Source organism: Necator americanus, chromosome IV, assembly GCF_031761385.1.
Source record: "Necator americanus strain Aroian chromosome IV, whole genome shotgun sequence".
NCBI classification, from domain to species: domain Eukaryota; kingdom Metazoa; phylum Nematoda; class Chromadorea; order Rhabditida; family Ancylostomatidae; genus Necator; species Necator americanus.
In genome coordinates this window covers 20,381,931-20,408,676 of record NC_087374.1, presented here as the reverse complement: position 1 = coordinate 20,408,676, position 26,746 = coordinate 20,381,931, and the positions used below count along the sequence as shown (strand labels likewise).

General features: G+C 41.8%; 8 protein-coding genes across 12 annotated transcripts in view; all 8 read right to left on the bottom strand.

Annotated features, from left to right (window-relative positions):
* Nucleotides 1-1,702: 1,702 nt before the first annotated feature.
* Nucleotides 1,703-3,271, bottom strand: RB195_002079 (uncharacterized protein; the record flags this gene model as incomplete). Its single annotated transcript, XM_064199153.1, has 3 exons — nucleotides 1,703-1,828; nucleotides 1,988-2,135; nucleotides 3,060-3,271. The coding sequence occupies 3 exons, from the start codon at nucleotides 3,269-3,271 to the stop codon at nucleotides 1,703-1,705; spliced, it is 486 nt and encodes a 161-aa protein (XP_064055034.1).
* Nucleotides 1,789-8,868, bottom strand: RB195_002078 (uncharacterized protein; the record flags this gene model as incomplete). Its single annotated transcript, XM_064199152.1, has 4 exons — nucleotides 1,789-1,828; nucleotides 6,379-6,517; nucleotides 8,091-8,160; nucleotides 8,752-8,868. 4 exons carry the CDS (start codon nucleotides 8,866-8,868, stop codon nucleotides 1,789-1,791), a joined length of 366 nt encoding a protein of 121 aa, XP_064055033.1.
* An 8,457-nt stretch (nucleotides 8,869-17,325) lies between these two features.
* On the bottom strand, nucleotides 17,326-18,048 carry RB195_002077 (uncharacterized protein; the record flags this gene model as incomplete). The annotated part of the gene is made up of 3 exons (XM_064199151.1): nucleotides 17,326-17,342; nucleotides 17,585-17,653; nucleotides 17,883-18,048. 3 exons carry the CDS (start codon nucleotides 18,046-18,048, stop codon nucleotides 17,326-17,328), a joined length of 252 nt encoding a protein of 83 aa, XP_064055032.1.
* A 747-nt stretch (nucleotides 18,049-18,795) lies between these two features.
* RB195_002076 (uncharacterized protein) lies at nucleotides 18,796-19,113 on the bottom strand (the record flags this gene model as incomplete). The annotated part of the gene is made up of 1 exon (XM_064199150.1): nucleotides 18,796-19,113. One exon carries the CDS (start codon nucleotides 19,111-19,113, stop codon nucleotides 18,796-18,798), a length of 318 nt encoding a protein of 105 aa, XP_064055031.1.
* A 714-nt stretch (nucleotides 19,114-19,827) lies between these two features.
* Nucleotides 19,828-20,145, bottom strand: RB195_002075 (uncharacterized protein; the record flags this gene model as incomplete). The annotated part of the gene is made up of 1 exon (XM_064199149.1): nucleotides 19,828-20,145. The coding sequence occupies one exon, from the start codon at nucleotides 20,143-20,145 to the stop codon at nucleotides 19,828-19,830; it is 318 nt and encodes a 105-aa protein (XP_064055030.1).
* A 100-nt stretch (nucleotides 20,146-20,245) lies between these two features.
* RB195_002074 (uncharacterized protein) lies at nucleotides 20,246-20,524 on the bottom strand (the record flags this gene model as incomplete). Its single annotated transcript, XM_064199148.1, has 1 exon — nucleotides 20,246-20,524. One exon carries the CDS (start codon nucleotides 20,522-20,524, stop codon nucleotides 20,246-20,248), a length of 279 nt encoding a protein of 92 aa, XP_064055029.1.
* Nucleotides 20,525-20,577: 53 nt separating this feature from the next.
* On the bottom strand, nucleotides 20,578-24,835 carry RB195_002073 (uncharacterized protein; the record flags this gene model as incomplete). 2 transcript variants are annotated; one of them, XM_064199147.1, is made up of 6 exons in its annotated part: nucleotides 20,578-21,976; nucleotides 22,085-22,667; nucleotides 22,759-22,909; nucleotides 24,333-24,396; nucleotides 24,569-24,706; nucleotides 24,828-24,835. In XM_064199147.1, 6 exons carry the CDS (start codon nucleotides 24,833-24,835, stop codon nucleotides 20,578-20,580), a joined length of 2,343 nt encoding a protein of 780 aa, XP_064055027.1. The 2 variants fall into 2 exon arrangements, with proteins under 2 accessions (XP_064055027.1, XP_064055028.1); XM_064199146.1 differs by having other exon boundaries at nucleotides 22,085-22,631.
* Nucleotides 24,836-24,876: 41 nt separating this feature from the next.
* The window catches only part of RB195_002071 (uncharacterized protein), a gene marked incomplete at both ends in the record, with an annotated part of 36,440 nt that continues 34,570 nt past the window's right edge, over nucleotides 24,877-26,746 (bottom strand). For 3 of the 4 annotated variants that reach the window (XM_064199142.1, XM_064199143.1, XM_064199144.1), the window contains 4 exons: nucleotides 24,877-24,895; nucleotides 25,206-25,303; nucleotides 25,431-25,520; nucleotides 26,569-26,685. In XM_064199142.1, the coding sequence (XP_064055021.1) occupies nucleotides 24,877-24,895; nucleotides 25,206-25,303; nucleotides 25,431-25,520; nucleotides 26,569-26,685 (324 nt within the window). Of the gene's footprint in view, nucleotides 24,896-25,201; nucleotides 25,304-25,430; nucleotides 25,521-26,568; nucleotides 26,686-26,746 lie in introns of those variants that run through there. The other variant, XM_064199141.1, reaches the window with a different exon arrangement.

Sequence of the window (26,746 nt, the reverse complement as noted above, 5' to 3'; positions counted from 1 at the left end):
CTTCTAAATTCGTTGTCGTGAACGCAACAGTAGGAAGCGACACGGAAAAAGAAACACACGGAAGATCTGGATTGAGGGAGAGGAATTAAAATGGCAACGACACGACTTGTGCGGAGATGGACCACACACTCACCAACCAAAGGTGTTGTCTATTTGACGTCTTGGTAGTACCATCTTTTTGTGGTTGTTCTGCTTGTCGGGATGCTGCTGCTGACTACTGACATACATCAGGTGTTGTCAGAGGCAGCCCGCCAGCGAGACGGCAGTCTCGTCTCCTCGGCCACGCCACCCGGCTGGTGCGAGTCCCTCTTTCCCCTTCCCCACTTTTGATATCTCAAACATGTAACAATAAATATTTATAGTATACGTTTGAACTCCCCGAACACAATCGAGAATAGGAAGAGCTCCCTATTATTTTAATATGGAGGTCCCGTAGTGTAACGGTTAGCACTCAGGACTCTGAATCCTGCGACGGGAGTTCAAATTTCCCCTAGGCGCATGTCTTTTGCAAGTTAGTCGCGACACTTGCAATGAACACCCAATTGCATATTGCAGCCGCCCACTTACAAAATATGAGAAAAACTATGCAGTGATTGAACTTGAAGCATTAGCTATAGTATTCGCTCTCAAGCACTTTTACCCATACATAGCTGACGCAAAAATCACTCTAGTTACCGATCATGCTCCATTAAAATCCTTAATGCATCGATCAGACCTTGTAGGACGCCTTGCTAAATACCAAATAACAATGCAGGCGTACGATGTTAAAATTGAATATCGTGCAGGAAAACACAACACTCTATGTGATTTTCTTAGCCGATATCCAGTAACACAAACCAATTCCGTACAGCTGAATTCATTCCCTTCCCTTGAGGAAATACAACAATCCCAAACCCTTTCTAAATATAATGACTTAATTCAATTTCTCAAAGGAAATTTAAAGGAACCCCCCAACAAATTTCAGAACAAATTGGATAAATATTCCCTTTTCAACAATTGCTTATATTACACATCCAATACAACACCTCAACTAATCATTTTTGATCTAAATTTGCAAACTAAAATCATTCATACTTTTCACGAAAATCAACTTATTGGATCCCATTTTGGAATTAGAAAAACGTACAAATCAATCTCAGCAAAATATTTTTGGCCACAAATGTGGAACTCAATCACCAAATTTGTACGCAGTTGTCCAATCTGCCAGAAAATCAAAACCCCTTCAGGTCACATTATACGCGAAGAATTAGGAACCTTCTCAGTTCCTTTACGACCTTTCGAACGTATCCACACGGATATCATTGGACCTCTTCCTCAATGTATTAATGGAAACAGATTTATTTCTATAACAGTCTGTGCATTTAGCAAACTATCAATCTGCACTCCAATTCCTAGCCAAACAACAGATATTGTGATGAAAGCACTAATCGACGATGTCATAGCCAAGCATGGAATTCCTAACGAGATAGTATCTGACCGTGGTTCTAATTATACAAGCGAGGTATTTTCACAGATTAACAAGATCTTAGGAATATCTAACAAATTAACAACAAGCTTCAACCACAAAGCAAATGGGCAAGTCGAAAGAGTGGTAAAAGTAATCACAGATTCTCTCACCGCATATTGTTCAAATGCTAAAGATCTGTGGTCAGACTTTCTCCAACCTATCGCCTTTGTTTATAATACCACCATAAACGACACTTCAGGATACAGCCCATTTTTCGTTGCATGTGGAAGACATCCAATCACTTGGAGTGATATCGTCCACCAACTGCCAACCACCATATCTTACGCCACCGATAGTTTTGCAGACCAATTCAGCACTGCCCTGCAAACCACAATCATCGAAGTCGGAGACCAAATTGCCAAACAAACAGCAAAATATAAATCAGGTTACGACTTTCACAACAAAGTTTTCTTTAAGGACGTTTCCATTGGAGATCTTGTCCTATTACGTGACGATACCGTTCGTCCCAAATTCACTCACCAATGGAAAGGCCCTTTCAAAGTTGAACAAATTTCTCGTCCTAATGTTACCATCATCAATCTGATCGGTCGTCAGGAACGACAACTTGTTCATATTAATAGATTGAAAATTTATTTTCCTCGTTCTTCGTCCGCTAATGTTTCCACCTCTAAACAAATACTACATTCACCAACAAATATCCAAAAGGAAACATCAGATGACTCAGAACACAACTTACGACGATCACACCGTCTTCACTTAAAACGTAAATTTTTCAGCACTCACCCTTTCCAGCAAGAGAATTTAAAAAAAAAAGCGACAACTACCACTAATAGTTGTTGAAAATTCTCTACCGTAAGTTTCACTTTCCTTCTGCATACCGCCACTCCTATGTGTTGCACCTACCACATGATTTCTTTGAACAGGCGTTTCAAACAAACTCAAAAAAAATCCTTTTAAAAACCAAGCACTCACACTTTCCAAATTACGCCCATATGTTGAACGCAACCCTGTGTGCTGTGCAATAGTTCAACATATGACCTACTCGCTTGTATTTTATAAACATTACATAAGATTCTGTTGTGCACGAAATTTCTTTTCGCCTACTTCATTGTCAAAATGTTAACATGTTAAATTTATAACATTGTTAATCTATCAATCCCGAAAATTAGAATTGTATCTTCAAGAGATCATTTTATTACGACAGCATAATCACACATTTTACCGCTGTGTATTTTGTTATTGAACTCACTTATGTAATAACGATCAACAGACGCCCACTCTATTTTCTTTTTTTTTCTCTCTGACAACCTATACGAACGTACCAGAATACAGCCATCAGCCTCATCCCACATTTGAAAGTCGTCACAAAGCCACTTCTCACATGTACACATCCCCTACTCTACTTTCTATTTGTTACAGCTCGAGGACGAGCTATCTCATTATTCTGCGGCAGGTGACAGTCGAAACTAACCCAAGTTCACTGGATCCTCCGCCTGGAGCTTGACAGTTCATTAACTCATTTAGAGACGATGTTTACCTATGTCTTCTACGTCAAATACGACTATTTACGAAATGCCGTCATACAACTCACGAAACAACTACTTCTCTACATCGTGTTTTAGCGCTCGAGGACGAGCTTTCCGAAGGAATGGAGATGTCGGGATGCAGCTGCTGACTACTGACATACATCAGGTGTTGTCGGAGGCAGCCCGCCAGCGAGACAGCAGTCTCGTCTCCTCGACCACGCCAACCGGCTGGTGCGAGTCCCTCTTTCCTCTCCCCACTTTTGATGTCTCGTAACATGTCTCGTCGTGTAACAATAAATATTTATAATATACGTTTGAACTCCCAGAACACAATCGAGAATGGGAAGAGCTCCCTATTATCTTGATATGCTCACGGTTTCCTTCGAGCAGAATTACGACTCATTCACAAGATGGGAAAGAATATCTGTTATTGGCAACAAAGAAGGGGAAAAACTGAGATCGAATTTGAAAAAACTATGAAGGAACTATCACATTGAGCGGTTTGTAGCAAATACTAGCAACGGAAAAGCATTGCAGGAGGATCTTTCAAAGTACAGACGGAAGAGAATCTTAGAAGCAGCACAAGAAGGACAAGTCTAAAGCGCCGTAGGGATCTCCACGAATATAATATTCCGCTATGAGCTTTGCTGAGCGAAGACAGAATTCGCACTTCTTCTCGTTGTTAGATGGAAATCATCACGAAGAGGTTCTACTCGAATCTTTTCCATTCTCCAGTGTCAAGCCCGATTATCCACAACGTTGAAACCCCACCACGTGATTCTCTTTTCGGAATTGTGAGTCGCTATCAAGAGGATGAAACCTCGCACAGCCCTCGGACCTGATTTTATATCAGCAGACTTTCTTCGGGCTGGTGGCCATCCACTTCATGTAATCTTAGTGGCACACATGACGTTCAGACCTTCACAAAGAAAGGACCAGTGGAAGACTTCGCGAACCTTTTTTTTTATTCCGAGATGACTTCGAAACTAACGTCCTATACGCGTGCGACAAAATGTTCATCAAGGGTATCCTTAAGCGCGTATTAAGGACGCTAGATGGACCCCAACTTCAAAAAAGCTAGATTCTGTCCGGGTTTTGGTTGCTTGGATCACATTCAGATCGTGAGCAGGGTCACAGAGGTTCGGCGAGAATATAGCCTTGTCCTTACCTTCGTCGATTATGAGAAAGCCATCGACAGGAAAATTTTGCAGTTCCCTCTTGTTCTAAATGGCGATCGATGTAGTCGGAGTTGTATCGATGGCTCACCCCATACATATATGATGTTAATCACTTAAAGAATCCGCCTCTTCCACATTCAAAAAATACGTGTGAAGAGGAGAGTATTTAACCTTGAACAAAATGCACCGGTAGGCTGACTATTCTAGAATTCTTTCATACACCGCTTCCCCTTATTCATTCATCCCTTACGAAGTTTGGACTGCTATCTTAATCCCAGCAGAGGATGAGTGAATTCGGTACTTAGCTGCTTTGGTTTTACAGCCAACATATTTTGGACACTAAAAAAACAAGGGGAAGGTTAATATCTACCTATTTTCTTGACTTCTGATCTGCTTAGAGTTGATGGTTTTTGTGGCCATCTGCGATAGTTGAGCTTCACAAAGTTGGGAGTGGAAAAATTATCTTTTGAAGTAACAAGTTTTAGGGAGCAGTAAAGTCATGTTTGCTCGCACTGTATTGGAAAAAAACCATGGAAAGCGGGATATGAATACGATACTGTCAGCGCTGGCCGCACAAAATGCGGACGCGTCATAAGGGTTCACATTAGCCAATTGCTATGATCGATGCACCATTAGGATACATCTTTTCCACCACCTCCTCACTACACCCGTTGGAAAGGGGGTACGACAACGCGATCGTTTGTCGCCGAAGGTGTTCACGATTGCTTTTCAGTGGATAATCAAATCGCTTGCTTTTGGTTGATAGACGATTCTTTTCAAACTCATCTCGACACGACATCGTTCTCTTTTCGAGAGGAACCAGCGAAGCAGAGACAATTCTCAATGAACAGTTCTGAACACAGACAACACATGAACAACACAAACAACGCATGAACATTCTCAATAAACAAAACAGGGGAGAGAATAGGATTGCGAATAAACAGAACGAAGACATAGCTCATGAAGAGCGCCTACTGCGAGGAGGGAGGAGTACAACTTGAGGGCTCCCCAATCGTGGACATTTCGTCATATACCTAGGACTTTCTATGAATATGGAGAACGACTTCAACGAGGAACTGAATAGAGGGATGAGAGCAGCGTGGGGAGCATTCACGCTCACCAGGAAAGCTAAGAAGAAATTGATGGACCAAAGGCTCCGTGCCCATTTGTTCAGTTTCTGCTGCGCTGATCCAGGCGTAGGCACTCACCTCCACCTCATCTAGGAAGCTATTTACTACTCACAAAGCCCTTGGTGGATTACTTCTGAAGTGTAACCGACAAACAAGAGAACATCACGCTGATATTCGCAGCTCCGAATTAAGAGCATGCCTCGTCTTCGCGACGCTGCGGAATATAAATCGAAAGCAAAGCATAGATGGACCGTACGCCCTTGAGGGAGTTGTAAGTGATATGAATAATGCGCTCTATCGCAAGTTGATTGACATTGTAATATCCCATTTGGGGGCGGATACTTCTATCATGAAAGGCGGGGCAACCTCACGGCTGGGCTCATAAGAGCCCGCGCCTGGGGCACACGGAGAGCACACTAGCCATCGGTCACCTGCGGACCAAGGATGCTTGGGACGACGACACCAAGGACCGCATCGCTAGCCCTAGCCTCTCGAGGATGCTCCCGATGGGAGCGAAGCCCAGATCAGCTATCGGAGGTAAGGCTTTCTCCTTGCATGGGTCGAGAGCTGCTTCCACTGCGCGACGCTTACTGACTCCACCAAGGAGATGGGGTGACGAGTTCGCTACACGAATGGACCATCTGAGAATTCAAGGACCTTATCACGTTACTCACGAAAATTGAAAACATGTTAGATGGCAATGAGGGAACGACGCGGGTGGAAAATCATGCAGCCCCGCACGTCCACTGAAAACGGGCCGACCAAGCATCTATATAGGTAATAACTAGTCCTAATCATCATGCTATGCTCCCTTCACCTACTTCCTCTTGCAACTCCCTCCCCTTACAACCCTCGAATGAAAAATTCCACACTTCACACGCTCTCCTGGCTATAGAGACTCGTGGAACTACACAGTTAAAAAGGAAAATGAAACAAATGAATGGTAATAGTGTCGGAATTACTGAATCAAATGAAGAGCAATGTACTAAATAATACATTTCGCGTATTTCGCGGTTTACTATGATTTTGTGTGGTGGTTTATTGAGAGAGTGGAGCGAATTCTGTCTAGATAATACCGTAAGGAGGCCGGAGTAGTGTAGTGGTTAGAGGCTCCGTTTCTTGCACGATCGATCGGAGGTTCGTATCTGCGCCAGTGCTCACCAAGTCTTTTATCCCTCCGGGACCGATAAATTGGTACCGGACTTGTCTTGGAGGCTAAAAACACTAACTTGAAACATCGGTCAGCCACCGCAAGTCATTGTGTGGTCAGTTACGCGTTCGTAAACCTCAAACGATTCTGAATTGAAGTGAACTTGGGGGCGCATCCCAAGCGGATTGATTATCGCCAGAAACCTTATCCTTTATCCTTTAATAAGACTAGAAATCTTATCAAACGAACTTTTCTTCCAGGAGGTACGAAAAGTCGTTAGGCACCTACTTCCCATCTATATGACCAGCTTCTTATCACTTTCTTCTTCCCTTAGTATTCATCCACCTCTTTCACGAATAGAAACATCACACGCAAGTTTCATATGGAGACAACTTAATCATGCTATATGATAACGCGCTTAGTCCGTCTGTGCGTATGTGCGTGTGTTTGTCTGTTTGTCACCAAAATACTCCATAATGATGCAAAACTCTGTACCCATGGGGTTCATCGCGATACTAGTGAACTACGTCCCAGGAGAAATCCAAGCCTCGATATTTCCCCGGAAGGCAACTTTTAATGGCCGTATATCACGAAATTGACGTTGGGACCTCTCCAGTAGAAGATAAGGTTAAAAGTGTAGATTACTGGATCATAATTACGATAGATCATAACCAAGCAAAATTCCTTCTATTCGTCCTGAAAAGGGCTGGGATACAGCTTTATTGGTCGTTCTTTCCTGCGAGGCACATCAGAACGCCACCTTTGTATACGTGGATTGTTTCCTTGGGGCTCTCGCAGAGTCCAGAGCCGCGCAGACGCGCGGTTTGGCAGCTCCACGGTTTTGGTGGTTATTGACCGTGCACAACAGTGCGCTCAAACCACAGAGCCGAAATACCGCGGCTCTAAACTCTGCGGGCAGCCTTAGCAGAATATCCACTGACTTCATTTCACTTGAGTAGGCCGCTGAGCAAGCATCATTGATTGTCGCTTGCGTGGTGTGTTTTAACGTACTTTGTTGGAAGGAAAGAACAAGAAAGCGGGAACTGAGGCCGTTTCCCACGGTATTTTTCAGTACCTTTCAGTAACTGAGGGGGAGTGGGGGCTGAGCGTAACAACGTCCATACTACATATTCAACCCTATCTTTTCCAAGAGAGATTTGAAGATTGCCAATTAAGTACTATGTTGTCTTAAAAGCATCACCCCACGAATCTGGCTTGCTATGGATTTTCGTTGGAGCATACTTATATCGGGTCGTAGATTATGAATACAGGGCTGGCTCCGATGGTCTCTCCACGCATAAATGTAAACAGACGGCTTCAGAATGCGGTTGTTTACGACGTCCTCTACTGCACCGCGCCACCTTCGCGCCCCAATACAGATACTGCGACTCTGCGATTCGTCGAATGAAATGAATTGCCTATCCCGGGATCCCAATGGATTTTCGAATGGAATGAATGACGTAGTAAGGAACCGCACTCAGAAGCCGTCTGATTACAGTGATGCAGGAAGATGCACGGAACCACCTTCATAATCTACGACCCGATATAGGTATACTCCAGCGAAAACCCATGCCACGCCAGATTCGTGGGGTGATCCCTTTAAACGAATTCACAGCAATGTATGTCAATAAAAGAAACTTAGCGAGATCTTCTTGTAGTATGGCGACCGATACAAAGTTGTACAGACCAAGCGAAAATGCGGCCGCTTCTTAATTAAATGAGAAACACCGCCGAGAAGTAAAATCTTTCAATGAATTATGATAGAGATTCCGATTCCTCGTCATTCTCAGAGCATCGAAATCGCCTACTTGGGAATGATGTAAAATTTATGATTTATTTTTGAAAATTGTAAACAGCCAACAACGAAAAAATGACCTAGAGAACAGTTACCTAAGCAAGCACGATGCGATTCTCAAGGAATCGTACAACAGCCGAAATTCTTATCAAACGCCTATAATGTCAAAGCATTGTTGTGTTCGCTCAGTCAACACTAAAATGCTTCAGATCTGGGAAAAAATGCCCTGAGACCTCGACAAGGTAACAATGAAGAGATAACATCGAAATCATCAGTGGAAGCTTCTAGAGTGAGGCACTTAAATCAAAAATATTCTTGGTACCACGAGAAACTAGACAGAGAATTGCTCCGCATAGAAAAATTCCTACAGACGAAAATAAAACCGCACGCCAATGTGTTACATAGAATTAAAACATGATCTCTATTACCAACATTCATAAAGAAGGCAAGCAGAAAGAATTCTGAATTGAAGTCCAATACGCTGGGATGAAGGAGATATTCAACCATTTTCTCAGCGTGTGAGAATGAAGGAGCGCGCGTGGTAAGTATACGGTAAACGGCCAACACTTCGGCCACATCGGGAAACAATTGCTGCACATCTATCACAGTGACGAAGTTCATACGCTAAGGATCTCAAAACGTCGCATCAAGTCATCGTCACATCATAGTAATAAAGTGTGATATATAGTCGGGTCAAAAGGACATGAATCACGATTGTAGTTGCGATGCATTTGCGTACGCGCTCGAAACGGCGCGGTGCGGGCAGCAGTTGGAACCCAGCTGGGACTGACGCAAAATGCAGCGTGGTGGAGGTGGTGGGTGCTGCCAGCAAGGATTTCATCATGCTCCTAGCCGCTACGCTCCACCGAAGTGCCTCGAGAGAAACCGTGTACGCAATTGCGTACGTGCTTCATGTCGCTCCGACGTTACTATATGTTCATCACTGTGCCGATCACTCTTTAAGCGGACTGGATTGCATTACCAAGTACCCGATTGTTTCGTGCCACTAGAGATTTCGACCTCACTAATTTTTTCCAGGAAACCAGGCCAAGGACGGTTTTAGGTCACACACACCAAGTCGGCTAAGAACCTTTGTGTGAGTCATGTTTTGAATGGATATCTGTACGCACAGAATCTAGAGTGAGATTCATTAAAAGAAAACTACGCTCAAAGGCGAGTAGTAAGAGATTCAACTGACAAGATGATTCAAAATCGCCCTAATTCAACCTTATATCCGTCTGTGTTCATGAATAGGTACCAGACCGTATGAGAGTATGAAACACTGACCCTCGCAAGTTACTGTATAGACTACATACTCGTTCACAAAAAGGATAAAGTTTCTGGCATGTCAATCCACTCAGGATGCGCTGACGCGTTTTGATGGAATTCGTAATCGTTGAGGTTTTGGGACAGGTATTGGCGAAAACAATGGCTTGCGGAGGCCAACCAATGATCAAGTCAGTGTTTTTGTCCTTCCAGACAAGTTTGGTAACAATTTGTCGACCACAGAAGGATGAAAGGCTTGGTGAGCACTATGGCGGATTCGAACCTTAACGATCGATCGTGCGGGCAACGGAACCTCTGACCGACTGCGCTACACGCTTTCACGAACTATTCTGAATTGGACTGACACGCGTTGGCACATTACAGTTATTGGTAAACCATCACCATTATCATACACGTCCACAAAACTTCAAAGCATTCTGTGGATTAAACAGTGTATGGTGTAAGAAGTGTGTATAGGAGGAAAGATCTTTCGATGAATTTTTGAACTTCGGCAAGTGCGACAACTTATAAATTGACCACTGTGTAATAACAGAAAATGTTACATATATGAAAACGCGGCTGCTAAACTTTTCTGAAATGATCATCACTAAAAACCACGAAAGCGCTGTCGGGATGCAGTCGCAGACAACTGACATACACTAGGTGTTGTCAGAGGAAGTCTGCCAACGAGGGGATAGTCTCGCCTCCTCGGCCATGCGACACTGCAGGTGCGAGCCACTCTGTCCCTCTCCGCACTTTTGATCATGTAATATATATATATATATATATATATTCTAATAAATATTTGTAATATACATTTGAACTCCCCTTACACATCAAAAATAGGATGGGTCCCCTGTAACTTCATGTCCCGGGCAGGTTTTGAATAATTTTAATGACTTTCTAAAATGGGAACTAGTTTTAAAAAAATTCAATAACCCTATTCATTCCTCCACCTATTGTACCCCTTCGCGACACTACAGCGAACGACACGACATGAATATTTTTTAAGTCCCTTTCTTATTAACACATCACGTTGTCAAAACAAAAACAAGAAAAGAAAGATAACCTAAGAAATTATAAAGTTTAACAGTCCATGCGAACAAGCTCCCGAATCTTGCGTTTTCTTACCAACATTTTTAATTGCTGCTGCGAACGCTAGAAACATAACATTTATATGCTCCTCCAAAGTTAGTCGTTCTTTCCATTACATTACATTATTTGTATATTCCCGTTTCTCCAAAACTCATACGATGTTGCACTAGGCCTATAACTTGTTACATGTTTTACATTGTAATCCCATGTTTATATGTTAGTACCTGCACTATATTTATATTTCTGTTTCTTCAAAATTCTTACACCTAATAGCATACATATAACTTGTTACATGTTTTCAAACTTTAAGCCCAAGGTTATATGTTAATTTAAGTAGTATGTGCGCGAAAATAGATAATATAGCATTTAAATTGTTTTCAAATGGCAGTTGTTAATTGTTACCTGTTTTATTTGTCCTAATTTCTTCATAGCTTATGTTTTCTCTTCTGGACTTGTTCGCAAAAAGCCAGTCAGATTACGGTATCTATACATCTCCCCGCAGTTGAACGCTGCGAGAGCGATAAAAAAGTTTGAAGACGCACTAGAATCGGCTAATCTCTCCTTATCCTTACACTCTAGGTTGATTCCGCGAAACCGCAACTGTTACCTCAAGTGAGCCATGGAAATTAATATAAAGGAATGCTAAGAATTGTGCAACAGCTTTCCAAATTTAAACCGGACGCGAACACTAATTGCGTGGTATAGTATAGCGACTCCTACATTTCAAGAAATACTAGCAATTAATCATGGATCAGCACTGCAACAGCCCCCTCTACCACGTTTAACCTGCGCATCAATGAACTAATGACCCAAACAGGCATAATTAATGACACAACTAAATGCAGGCCGTACCTCTGAAGACGATATCATGATACAAAATCTATTAGCGTACCTGCCAACAACATACGATCCAAATAAGTACACTGCTTTTTTGACAATCTTTATCCATTAAAAAAACAAAAGAACAACCAACAGGATGACACAGCGATGATGGCAAACTTCATATTCGGCATAGGCAGTAGCCTACCCTGAAACTATGTCATGTTCTCACTCCTCCAACTGTTCAGGCATCATAGTTACATAAAGCCCAGCCATGGGCTTTATAGAAAGAACTGAACCGTTCCTTTTACCAGTTTTCCATTACTTTAATAAAACGAGGAAAATGTGTGCTTCGTCACACCTGCGCATATCCTTCTCACCTAACAATGATGAAGAGTTCATGACACCTCTAGACCCCTCACTCACTTTTACCTCTGGTTTCTTGAAGAGAAGGGTACATATACAACTAATGTGTATGTTGAAAAAGGTGACATTGTACGACGGAAACACCACTGTCAGTCAATTTAGAGATATGGCTAGTTGCCGTATTAGAGACACACATTGCCAATTAACACACGATATTGTAATCTGGAAACTTGAAGGCATCACCCCACAAAACTAGAGTGGTACGGATTTCCGGTATAGTATTCGCATACGGGATCGTAGATTACTGAGAGAAGGGTGGTTCCATCCATTTCTTTCTGATTGCCGTAGAAAACGACCCGGAAGATACGGCTTCGAGCGTTGCGGCGCACTATTTTCTACAACGAGTTCGATTGGAGCGTGCCAGCCCTGTGCGGCACCGGATCTTCCGGGCTGTTTTTTACGGGAATTAGGAAGAAATGGACGGAATCACCCCCTCTCCATAATCTATTATCCTACGAATACTCCACCGGAAATCCGTACCATTCCAGATTCGTGTGGTGATGCCTTTAACGCCCAGGAGCCTTTTCCTTGCAAATTCGTAAAAGCAACGGAAGGTCTTGCTCGCAAGTCCACAAATCTTTTTGAAAATAAACTCTCTGACAATGATCATATTCTTCTTATGAACAGCGTTTTTGAATTGCTAGATTCTATATCACCCTCAGAAAAACCATTCCCTAGACGATTACCATGTTGTTGAGATGAACTATAAACAACTACTAAGTATTCTCTTTAAATAAAGATCAAATTCTTCACAAAGTTCTTTGCAACGATTCGTCTGCCGCTGCAAAAGATATTGCGATGAACACTGAAGCCGATTCTATTCATTTAAATAGTGATTATTCATTAATGCATGAACAACATCAAGATAGAGACTTTCGAATTGAATACTAATATGCAGTTTTTTGAAAATAGAACTTGAAGAATCATAAAACGTGATTCCAACTTTCTTTTCGAGCGATTATGCTCTTTAAGCAACTTCAAAGTTCAAGCAATCAAAAACATAGCCCAGATAAACCCCACTAGTGCAGCCTGTATCCTTTTAAATAGGAACAATATCTTCGCACTTCCAGCAAGAGATGCTTTGATGATCTCCAAGTGTGAACCGGTTCAAGCTAATGAGATATATGTAGACTATAACACTAACGTTATTTGTTACCTCTTCACCCCGATGCGCATAGGAAAATCTATCTACTTTGCACAACTTGGAGCAAGAAATTTAAGTACATTTAGCTCAAAAGCTCATTGTGTACACTTCCTTTTCGGAATTTACAATGATGGTACTAATCATTTCCAATCTCCTTCTGGTTATACACACGTATTGCAAATTCATACTATCCTTCCACATGATTTAGCAACCCAAGCCTTTGTGTTTACTTTACCCTCCATCCAATTCCCATGAAACATGGTGAAATTGAAAGCCGTGAGGATTCTATGAATTCAATACCAGATGAACTTGAACAAACGACTGTCAATACAATATCCCTTATAGAGTCTAAAGCATGGGAAATCCTTCAAATGGGAAAAGATAAAATATTGCATTCACTCGGACTACATACTTTAGTCAAAACCATCGTAATCAGTCCTCATCTCATTTGTTTCGTACTTTTTGGTATTCTGTACATTCGGTTTTACACAGTTCGTACGATGTTTCAAATCATACTTAATGCTATAGCAACCTCACTACGTCTTTTATAACTAAAATAAACTTGAAGAAGGATACATCATCCGCAGCCACCTTTTCTTCCTTAAAGATAAATGTCATACGAAGAAAGTTTAGCTCAACACTCTTCAAACATGCTGCTGAACTCGAAACCGGCTATCCCCTCTGCATGAGTAAACCGCACTACAGCAGAATCCTCAAGCACAACAACAACCTGCATTTCTAAATTTTCTCCGAGATGTTTCTTCAATTCAACAGAACTCTATGTCAACCGTATTTATACCAATCAAACTTAACTCTACATCCACTGTAGCCTTTTTGATACAGGATCGGCAATTACAATAGTATCAGAAAGCATTGCTAACCTTGTTAAAGAAACTATTTACAAAGCAGAACTATCTGAAGGTATAACTGCTAATGGCAGATCTTAAAATTCATGGCTCACATTTCATCTACTTTGGTAATTGGTGATAAATATGTGAAAATAAACAGCTTTGCGTTACCTGATTAAAACTGTGCCACAGACTTCCTTTTAGGTAATGATACCACTGCGAGCTTTGCTACTAATTTTTTTCCACTGATTACAGAACAAACTCATTTCTTTTGACAATACTTTAATTATTTTTAATGCTTTAATTCAAATCATATTTCCAAATCACCCACAATTTAGTGAACTTGAAATTCCAGTTTTTCTGATTAAGGAAACTTCTCTGAAACCTCATTCAGATTCAGAGATAACTTCATTATCGGTACCCTAAATACATATTTTCCACGTGACTGGGAATCCACTCTTAAAATCTAAGACGCTGTAAATTTGCTTTCCGCTGACTAAATCAACAATATCTTGAATATGTGAAATACAATAAGTTCATTTCCATTTACGGCGTTTATTTGACGATAATCTGCTGTGAATTGCCATTGATCATTATTGAAACCCTTTTCCGACTAAAACAATAGGAGATGCAAATTTGCTTGTGCTTTGCTCGATAGCATGAGTTTGTAACATCTCATCAATTTGTCGTTTAATTTTTTGTCGTTTTTCTAAAGGAACGCGATGTGGACGTTGCTTTGGGAGTTGAGCGTGAGGAGCAAAGTTAATTTTGTGTGTTATAGGACCATTATAATGTCCTAAATTTCCGTCAGATCCTACGAAACAGCGTTGTTTGGTAAGAGTGGAAAAATTAATGAATTCTTGTTCTGTTAGGAAAGACTTGTTGATGTTTACAAGTTTCTCAATTGTGTCGTTAGAGCGGAATAGTGGCATGGTCTTACTAATTTCCGCTTCTGGTGGGTCAGATTGTTGGGATGATGCCTCTTGTTGTAAGAGAGTTGCTGTTTGATAGACTGAGAAAATTGTTGGCCATGTTGATTCTTTTCCTACATAATTTGCTGTTGCGATTAACCAGTTTTTGTGTAGGAAAATAGGAGCACGAGTTGTGTTTGAAATTCGAAGGACAACAGCATTACTATTTTTAGTACGAGACAGCATTTTTCCTACAGCTATTCCGTGGAGTAAAGTTAGTGAATAGTCGTCATATACCAAAAATTCCCAGTCACGTGGAAAATATGTATTTAGGGTACCGAAAAACTGAACGAATGAGGTTTTAGAAAAGTTTCCTTCATCAGATAAGGTGTAATTTCAAGTTCGATAAATTGTGGGTGATTTGGAAATACGATTTGAATTAAAGCATTAAAAATAATTATTGTCAAAAGAAATGAGCTTGTTTTTGTAAGCAGTGGAAACATTAATAGCAAATTTCGCAAATACCTAAGGAGAAGTCTGATATACGGTTTTCATCAGGAGGCGCAAGATTTATTTTCACAGATTTAACATCAATTACCAGGGTAGGTGAAATTTGACCTATGAATTTAATAGGTCTGCTAGGTTTTATAGGTCTAGGAGCAAATTTCGCAGTGGTATCATTACCTAAGGAGAAGTACGTGATACAGTTTTAGTCAGGTAACGCAAAGGTGTTTATTTTCACATATTTATCACCAGTCACCAAAGTAGGTGAAACGTGACCCATGAATTTTAAGGTCTGTCATTAGTAGTTATACCTTCAGATAGTTCTGCTTTGTAAATAGTTTTTTTTTTTTAACAAGGTTAGCACTGCTTTTTGAGACTATTGTGATTGCCGATCCTGTATCAAGAAGGCTATAGTGGATATAGAGTTAAGTTTGACTGGTATAAATACGGTCGACATAGAGTTCTGTTATATTGAAGAAATATCTCGGAGAAAATTTAGAAATGCGGGGTTTTTTTTGCGGTCCTTGATGTTTCTGCTGTAGTGCGGTTTGAAGTGGAAAATCTGAAGAAATGAAGCGATGAAAACAGGATGCTGCTCCTAAAAACGACTTAACAGACTTATTACCTGCTGGATATTTACGGTGCTTGGAACTTTGTCTGGGTTGGGTCGTGTGCTGTTTGCTAGTTAGTTCGCCGACGTACATTACTTCTGGTTGCTAAAGAGCATTCCTCTTTTAGCAACCAAAAGTAATCCGCAACAAATCCTTAATGCGTCAATCAGACCTTGTAGGACCTCGCTAAATATCAAATAACAATGCAGGCTTACGCTATTAAAATTGAATATCGTGCAGGAACACTCAACAACCTATGTAATTTTCTTAGCTGATATCCAGTAGTACACACGATTTTCAAACAGCTGAATTCGTTCCCTTTCCTGGAGGAAATACGACAGTTCCAAGTCCTTTCTAAATATGATTCAATTTCTCAGAGAAAATCTAAGAGGAACCCCAAACGAATTTCATGAAAAAATTGGATAAATACTCCCTCTTCAATGATTGTTTATATTACACATCTATTACAACTCCTCAACTAATCATTCCTGAACAAAATTTACAAACAAAAAACATTCACATTCTTCATTAAAACCACTTATCGGATCCCATTTTGGAATTAGAAAAAAATACAAGTCAATTTCAACAAAACATTTTTGGACAATCAGTTACCCAATTTATACGTAGTTTTCCACTCTGCAAGCAAATCAACACCACTTCAGGTCACATTACACGTAAAGAATTAAGAAACTTCCCAGTTTCTTTACGACCTTTCGAACGTATCAACACAAATATCATTAGGCCTTTTCCTCAATGTATTGTTGGAAACAAATTCATTTCCATTATATTTCATTTTGCATTTCTGCAAACTAGCAATCTACACTCCAATTCATAATCAAACAACAAATGTTGTGGTGAAAGCATTAATTAACGATCTCATGACAAAACATGGCATTCCTAACTAAGTTGTGTTTAATCGTAGTTCTAGCTACACGAGCGAGATATTTTCGCAGATTAACAACATCTTGAGAATATTTAAAAACTAGCAACAAGCTACAACCACAAAGCAAATGAAGAAGTCAAAAGATTGGTAAAAGCAATCACAAATTCTTTCACCACATATTGTTCAAATGCTATGATGATGATCTGTGGTCAGACTTTCTCCAATCTATCGTCTTTGCCAATAACACAAGCACAAACGACACCACAGATATTGCCCATTCTCCCTTGCATATGACAGACATGGGATCATTTGGATTTACAAAATACAAATCAGGTTACGACTTTCAGGACAAAGTTTTCTCTAAGGACATTTCCATTGGAGATCTTGTACTACTACAATGATGATACTGTTCGTACCAAATTTACTTACCAATAGAAAGGGCCTCTCATAGTTGAACAAATTTCTCGTCCTAATGACACCATCACTAATCTGATCGGTCGACAGCAACGACAAACTGTTCACATTAACAGATGGAAAATTTATTCTCCTCGTTCTTCTTGCGCTAATGTCTTCACTTCAAAACAAATCCTATAAAAATAACAATAAATAGAAATACTACATTCACTAACAAATATTCAAAAAAAAAAAACATCAGATGACTTAAAACAAAGTCTATGTCTCAACTTAGAACGTCAATCTAGTTATTGTGCATTTGATTGATATTTTTATTTGATTTAAGGAGGCACACATCCACGCCATAAACACATAAGTAAACATTAGTTATGATCTGGACGCCAAAAGGCTCACTTGGCAAAATTCCCCAATCTTACCACTTATAAAATTTGTCCTTCTTTGCTCAAGCCTAGAAAGAGAGCACGAAGAGGAGAGGGCGCAGACGACTGTAAAGAGAGGAAAAAGTCATTTTATAATAGCAGACAAGGACATTTATTAGAGTAGGATAGAAAAACGAACTATTGTCTTAATAATCAATGAGATGATTCAAATATTTGAGGAGGCATTTAGCAAACACGCGAATCTTTTTGCAGAAAGAACCCGTAAAGGAGCGAGGAATGAGCTCAACATGAAATACAACAGAGCGAGAATTTAAGTTTAAAGAAAGAAACATACCATGGTGACCAAATATTGATCTGACTTGAGCAGCTGAATAAAAAAAAGTGTTGGGCGAACAGTAGCTATCGAAGTAATTGAAAAAAGATGCACGGCCACATATCTTCCGCCTTACAGAATCTTCAAATCTAGAAATTGGATTTTTCTGAGTGAAAGCCGTAAGCATCAGATTTCACAGTAAATAAATGCTAAGCCGAGAGATTCTAGACTTTCATGACTTCCATTAACTATCATTAAACTTTCCCACAGATCCAGAAAATACTTACTTAGATACTTAGATGACCCATCTTCACTAAAGGTGAGTGCCCCAGCATCTCTTCCACTCGTTTCGTTCCTTCGCCATTATGATCAAAGATGTTTTCAAGTTTCGTAAGTGACCTTGTCGAGGTCGTTGAGCCGTATCCAGCTGAATTCCCAGCTGCTCCATCCGCGCAACGAACACATCGCCCTAACTCCTTCGAGGAGGTCTCCCTCGAGGGAGATTAGCATCTTGGGATCCACTTAAGCGTCGATTCTTCTCACAATGTGACCGACTCTTCTATCCTTTGCTTTCGATATATATATACATATACATATACATATATATATATATATATATATATATATATATATATATATATCGCTTGGTCGCGAAGACCGCGGTTAGGGGTTGTGTCCGCCGGTTAAACTTCAAAACACATCTCTCAAAGGCTCCGTGGGTAATAAGTAGCTTCCAAGACGCTGCTATCTGCCCACTCCTCCGCTGCTAACACAGCACTGAAAGAACTGTCAAGTCGAATGGATGGAAATCGGAGATATAGGTCTGTCAGTTGGTTCATAACTTCTCTGATGACTGCGAACGCTGCCCATGCTGCTTTCATCCTTCTATTCAGTTCTTCGTTGAAGCCGATTTCATAGGACGTCTGCGGTATACTTAGGCGGGCAAAAACGCTGCGAAAACTGTCGGCTTGAACAAATGGGCACGGAGCCTTTGGTTCGTCAATTTCTCCTTGGCTTCCCTGAGCGTAAATGCTCCCCACGTTGCTCTCATCCTTCTATTCACTTCTTCGTTGAAGTAGTTCACCATATTCATAGAACGTCCTAAATATACGTATGACGAACTGTCCACGATTGGGGAGCCCTCAAGTTGTACTCCTCCCTCCTCGCAGTAAGCGTTCTTCATGAGCTGTGCCTTCGTTCTGTTTATTCGCAATCCTATCCTCTTCCCTTCTTCGTTTAATTCACTAAGCATTGTCTCTGCTTCGCTTGTTATTCTCAAAAAGAGATCCCGATGTCGTGTCGAAACGAAGGTTTGAGAAGAATCTTCTATCAACCAAGAGCAAGTGATTTCATCATCCAGTGGTGGAAAAGCTGTATCCTAGTGGTGCATCGATCGTAGCAATTGCCTAATGTCCTCAGATACGACGTGTCCACGCTCTGATCGACCAGCTCTGACAGTATTTGATTCATTTCTACTCTGTCGAAGACATTCTCATAGTCGGCGAAGGTTAGAACAATGAGCAAGTGGTGATTCCCGGCAAACCTCTACGACTCTCGACACGGTTTGAATGTTATCCATGCCGCTGAGCCTGTGACGGAAACCAGCTTGTCCCTGAAGCTGCGCTCTGTCGAAAAAAAAAACATTCGTAAATCAACAAATTTCCAGCTTTTTACTTGCAGCTAGCAAGTCAAAAGCAACAACAATTCATAAAATCAATTCTGAACAATTTTCAGCTCAGCTCCGTTCTCAAATTTTACATCGTTGCAAAGCAAAGAAAATGACACCTGCACCAGGTGAAACGCACCGAATCATTCACGCTGACCGAGAACTGCTCCCATTACCTGTAATTGTCGAACGAAATGTAATTGTTAGGTTAACTTTCGAGTTCAATTGACTCACTTCCTCAGTATTTGTCTCCTTTCTACAGAATACAAGTATTTACTTAGATACTTAGATGGCCCGTCTTCACTCGACGTGCGGGCCCCAGCATCTCTTCCACTCGTTTCGTTCCCTCGCCATTGTCATCCAAGATGTTCTCAAGCTTCGTGAGTGACGTTGACGAGGTCCTTGAGCCGTATCCAGCTGAGCTCTCAGCTGGTCCATCCGTGCAGCGAACACGTCACTCCATCTCGTTGGCGGTCTCCCTCGGGGGCGTTTAGCGCCCCTTGGGATCCACTCTAGCGTTCTTTTAGTCCATCTATCGTCGATTCTTCTCATGATGTGACCGGCCCATCTATGTTTTGCTTTCGATACATATTCCGCTGGATCGCGAAGACGGGGCATTCCTCTTAAGTCGGAGCTACGAAGACCGGCAGGGTGTTGTGTGCGCCGGTTAAACTTCAGGAGACATCTCTCAAGGGCTCTGTGGGTAGTAAGTAGCTTCCTAGACGTGGCCGCGGTGTCTGCCCACGTCTCCGCTGCGTAACAGAGCGCTGGAAGGACTGTCGAGTCGAACAGATGGGCACGAAGACCATGGTCCGTCAGTTGGTCCTTCCCTGACGGCTGCGAATGCTGCCCATGCTGCTCTCATTCTTCTATTCAGTTCTTCCTTCAAGTCGTTTTCCATGTTCATAGAACGTCCGAGGTATACGTATGACGAAGTTTCCACGATTTGGGAGCCTTCAAGTTGTACTCCTCCGTCCTCGCAGTAGGCGTTCTTCATGAACTGTGTCTTCTTTCTGTTTATTCGTAGTCCTATTCTCTTCCCTGCTTCGTTCAATTCTTTGAGCATCGTTTCTGCTTCATTGGTACTGCTCGAAAAGAGAACGATGTCGTTCGCGAAAGAAGGTTCGAGAGAAATCTTCCATCAACACGTATGCCCCTTTCTTCCCAGGAAAGTGATTTCATTATCCATTGCAATGCAGCCGTGAACAGCTTTGGCGATCTAGTATCGTCTTGTCGTACCCCCTTTCCAAGGGGTATGGTGAGAGGGCGGTGGAAAAGCTGTATCCTAGTCGTGCATCGATCGTAGCGATTGGCTAATGTCCTCACATACGAAGTGTCCACACCTTGATCGACCAGCGCTGACAGTATTGCATTCGTTTCTACGCTGTCAAAGGCTTTCCCATAGTCGAAGAAGGTTAGGACAAGGGGCAGGGGGTATTCCCGGCAAACCTCTATGATTCTCGACACGGTCTGGATGTGGTCCAAGCAGCTGAACCCTTGGCGGAATCCAGCTTGTTCTTGAGGCTGGGCTTCATCCAGCGTCCTGGATATGTGTATGAGGATGATCTTGGTGAATACTTTGTATAACACGCTCAGCAAGCATATCGGACGGTAGTTCCGAAGGTCCTCTCGGTCACCTTTCTTATGGATAAGAACGGTTCGCGAGGTCTTCCACTGGTCTGGGATCCTTTCTTTCTGAAGATAGGATGTCATGTGCGCTGCTAAGATTACATGAAGCGGATGGCCACCAGCCCGAAGAAAGTCTGCTGATATAAAATCAGGTCCGGGGGCTGTGCCAGGTTTCATGCTCTTGATAGCGACTCGTACTTCCGAAGGGAGAATCCGTTGTGGAGCTTCGCCAGTGGGGATGATTGGGCTTGACAAAGGAGTTGATGAACGGAAAAGGTTCGAGTAGAACCTCTCCGTAATGATTTCCATCTCACGACGAGAAGACATGCGAGTCCCGTCTTCGCTCAGCAAGGTTGCTAGCGGAATATTATATTCGCGGAGATCCCTGCGGCACTTCTTTAGACTCGTTCTTCTTTGTGCTGCTTCTAGAATCTTCTTCTGCCTGTACTTCAAAAGATCCTCCTGCAACGCTTTTCTGCAGCTAGTGTTTGCTACTAACCGCTCAATGTGCGATGCATTCGGATCAAGCCTCAAAGCCCTTCTTCTTCCTAACAATTCCTTGGTGGTCTTCGAAATTCGATCCAAGTTTATCGTGCGCGACTTCGAGGCACGTTCAGCAGAGGCTCGTAATCCTCTGAGCAGCATCTCGTAGTCCACGTTTGGGTCCTCTTCGATGTGCCAGTCACCTTGGGACAGGGAGTCCTCGAGTACGCAATCGTCGTAGACGACTTCTTTTCTCCTTCGTTGCCGATAGCAGATGTTCTTTTCGATCGTGTGGCTAAGTCGTATTTTCGCACGAAGGAGACGGTGATCAGAACCACTACAAAAGGATGGTACTACTGAGACGTCAAGTAGACATCACCTCCGGTTGGTGAGTATGTGGTCGATCTCCGCACGAGTCGCGCCATTGGGCGATTCTCATGTCCACCGACGATGATCTTTTTTCATGAAAAGAGAGTTCCCATGAAAGAGGCGAGCGGCGGACAACAGCCCAGCGAGACGATTGCTATTTTCATTCCGGTCCCCTAGTCCAAATGTTCCAATCCTGTATTCCTCTTCTGTGGCCTTTCCTAGTTTTGCGTTGAAGTCTCCGACAACGAATTTGTAAAAGGACTTCTCGTTGTGGACTACTTCCTCCAGCTCCTCGTAAAACGCGTCCAATTCGGATTCATCAGCTGCTGATGTTGGTGAATAGCAGTTGATGATACTGATGGATTTTTGGCGCAGAGGGCGGAGGCGAAGAATGGCCAGACGAGGTGACAGGATCTCCTGAGAATCGACGAGATGGACGACAGATGGGTGCACAACGAAACCAACACCGCCTACATTTCGCGACGGAAGCTTGTCCTCACGAATGACGAGTGTACCGTCATTCATCTGTCGTACGTCGATCCTTCTGCACTTGGTCTCCTGCAGAGCAATCACGTGAAATTTGATACGCTCTGCAGCTCCGAGAAGGGCATGCAGGTCGGCGTCTGTGGAAACTGTTCTCGCGTTGTACAGTACACAGTCTGAGACAGTCTCCATGGCGAGTCGTGCGTGTGTCGCCTTGGTCCAGAATCAATGACGTCCTGAGCAACCTGAGATTTGATCGCCTCTCACCGGTCGCCATACCGTCCGACGTCTGAGACGGCAGGGCCCAGTGTGCAGGGTACTGAGGCAGTGAATATGCTGGAGTGGCAAAGAGACTTTTCCCCAAACTAAGCAGCCATGCCACGGCGAGCTTAGCTTTCACCACAGGTCGTCGCCCAACCTATATGGATCAGGGAACCACCTTGCGACATTTTGCCAAGACGGTGGTGAATCTTAGCAGTGGTTTACTCTTAGCTAGGCTTCCGATTCCGAGAAGTCGGAATGTCGGATGTGTCGAACTCCTTCTCAGCTTGGGAGACCCTGCCGGAGGACGAACCTCTGCTGTGCATCGCAGTTCGACGCCCAGTGTCACCTCCACGCCACTATGAGGCGGTAAACCGTTGTGGAGGTGCAGCAGTATACACGATATTTACTGGAATCTACATCCATACATGTGCATAAATAACCATAACCTATCTACAGAACTTTACATCACTCCTACTCAAAATCCTCATCTATTGTAAACAAATAAAGTTATAAAACAGATGAAAACGAATGCGCAAAATGTGGAGCAGCGATGAAAAAACGATTCCACAAAGCTGGTTGCCTCATTTTTCTCGTAGCAGAAATAACCGAACATTTCAAGGAAGCCTATCCACGGTTACAAACACAATGAATGTAAAGGCAGAGTTGTGTGCCTACTGCTGCAGAGCCCACTGCGTCTATGGATTTTGCTGGGCATAACAATGTTGTGAGCTGCAGTTTACCATTCTCAAGTGTTTCTGAGCCATCATCTGCACTAGTTTTAAAAGTGAGAAGCATGTATGCCATCGTCTATTTCATGGTCAGTAAGGATGGTATAGAATGATAAACAAAATAAGATATTTATATGAATAAAGTCCTAAAAAAATGACATAAAATGGATAGCAACGGTGAAACTCCATTTTAATCCGCACTCGACGCACTAGAAATGGAAAACACTAAATAATAGCGCAGAATGTGTACACAGAAGAGGATTAATTAATACCTGCCTTTTTAAAACCTCTACAAGAGGGATTCACAAAGTCTTGTAGCAAATGAACCTACTAATACATGACATTTTCAAAGATTTCGAACAATTAGCCTTTTGTAATATGAATACCCGCTACAGTAATGCAAAAACTTTGAAAAGCAATACAAACATGTTAAGAGTTGCATTCATTCAAAGCTGAAGCGACGGACCACCGCTTCTAGTCCGCTGTTATACAAAGCCGTAAACGCCAAGAGTTCATGAGAAAAGTAAGATAAAATAACTAGTGGTATTAATTATTCCAGCACCACATTTTTGCTTGAAACAATCATAAAAATAGCACCAATTCTGAAACAGTTGACATCATTCTAACCTCATAAATTTCAGTGTTGGGGAGTGATAAAAGTTTTGGCACAGCAAGCACATTGAGTTTTCAAAAAGACAGACCAGCTATTACCTGGGCGAAGTTACAGAAAGTAAGAAAGGGCAAACACATCTTTGGATAGTACTCGACAGCGACTAACAACGAATTCATGGCAAGGAAGCACACGATAGGAAAGGATTCAATTTTATTCTATCATTCTATCAAAAAAACCTTCATTTCGCGTCGATACATATAAAGCCGCTCACATCCAGCACGTAACATACCCAGTGCAAAACTGAAAATCAAACTTGTTTAAATGTTAAAGGAGCCGATCGATGCGATCAACCTAGCGCAACGTATCACGAATTCTAGCGGTTACACTGCCAATGTAGCGCGTAGGCCAGGTCTTGGTGCACAGCGAGAATATGCTACAGTGGTTGACTCGAATAAGATCATATGCTACCTGCCTTTCACAACCGACGACTTGAGTAAAGCTATACGGGCTAGTCTGGTGAAGTGCGGTCTCGAGGACCAAGTGAGAATTGTGGAAGTATCTGGGATGGGTCCAGTTGAGCGAGAGCGCTGTTGATGTTGCAGCTTTGTTCCTGAACAAAGCTGCTTGCTGGATCAGCCTCCTACTTCATATCAACAATCTAAAATCCACATGAATGAAGAGAGAACTTTCAAAGATTATCTTGGAAGGAGAAAAATAGCTCCGTATTGTACCGTAGCATTTCCTTCGGAAGTTGTTTGAGTCCTCATCTTTTCCATAATTTCATGACATCGATAGTCCGCTGAATCGAAGCATCTTTAGAACAAACCAAGCAACCGAGTAACAAACAGTTTAAAACAGCTTTCAGTGACTGATTGTGGGTAAGTATGATTAAGAATATCATAGCGCGAATTTCAGAAGCAATATAGAAGTCGAAAAACGCAACTGTAGAGTAACAAACAGTTTAAAACAACTTTATTTCGAGATCTTGATTACCTTGAGAACACTGAAGACAAAATAACAAGACTCACTCGGTGTGGCAAAACAATCGTAAATATGACCACACAATGCAACAAACAAAAAAGGGAACAAAACAACGAAAGTAGGCCTACAGCTTGGAGTCGATTTCGCTCATAATAGCTTTGAAATTTTCATACTGTTCTCGAGTGAGACTTATACCTTTCTTACCAGGACGAAGTACTCCAGAGGCCTGAAAACAGAAAAGTACTTATACAGCTGAAAAAGTGAATAAAGTCTGTTAAAATTTTCTATACGTAATATTTCTTAAGATGAGGTCTACAAGAGAGGGATGATATATTGTGATTGTTTCAACAAACCTTATCCATATAATATTCGCGTACGTCGATGAGTGATTTTCCTCGGAAATTCCTTACATTCACATAGCGCATGCTGCCAATCTCGATCATCTGAAATCAAGATTAAACTGAAAAAGCGAAACTCATTCTACTTAGTGTTGCCTTGTTTCATGTGGCTTACAGCTTTCTTCGATGGTTTGATATTTCAAATGATTCGTTCTAGCACTTTTTCGAAAGACCAAGATTTCATATTACTTAAAATTTTCTTCGATTGTTGAAGTTTTCTAGGGCAGGGACACCTTTTTCAACTTTCATCGCACAGATGAGAAAAAGCTGCTAGGGTTCATCAATCCATACGGGATGCTATAACGTGTTCGACTCCATTTTTGAATCCTGGGTCATGAATCCACCATATAATACAATACTTCAAGTAAAATCCAACACACTCAAATTCATGCAATGATGGCGCTTTTCTAGAAGCTTTAAGCCTAGGCTAATGCCTATAAAGGAGCACATGGCCTCAGTAAGAACCAATTAACATGACCACTACAAATTCTTGATTGAAAATTGATTTAAGATTTTATCTAGTACCCTCTAATTATCTGCTTTGACAGCAACAGTATCCTCCACATCCGAACTGCTCACTTTAATGTATTTTCAAAATCAAAATTGTCACAGACATCAGTTGTAGGGGCACCTTTAGGAAATGTGGAGAAATATTTGTGATATCTCCGTCTTATTGCCATTGATATAGCCAAGAGATAAAATCTTGATATTTGCCGAAGATGTCATTGGTTGAGCATTGCTTCAGTTGTCTCGATCATATTTATCAATCGATACTAAACGACTTCGGCATTACCAGCCACATGTGTCGCACTGATTGCGCACGTGAATCAGATATCTTAGTTTTTTAATTTTACTGTACCAGAATTGGCACGTACGAAATAACGAATTCAGATAGACCGATTGATACGCTCATTAGTTATTTGGACCGAAACTGTTGAGTCTCTAAATCTATATTTCTAAGGGACATAAGAGACGTAAAGGAATTAATGCTAGTCACCGGTGAAAGATGGGAAAAAAGTCGAAGAAAAAATTGAATACAACAATGAAATGAGTTCCCCCTACATGTTTCGAAACGGCAGACTGAAAAACAAACCTCTTCACCATCTGCATTCTTCACACGGTTACCGCCACTCTTCGATTTCTTCACAGGAGTTTTATCTACCACGCCTTCATCTGACGATGAATCGCTATCCACACGACGTTTTTCAGCCTAAAATGCGAAACTGCGAGCACCAACGAGATAGGTAAAGGTGCACAGGAGGCTTAGGAAT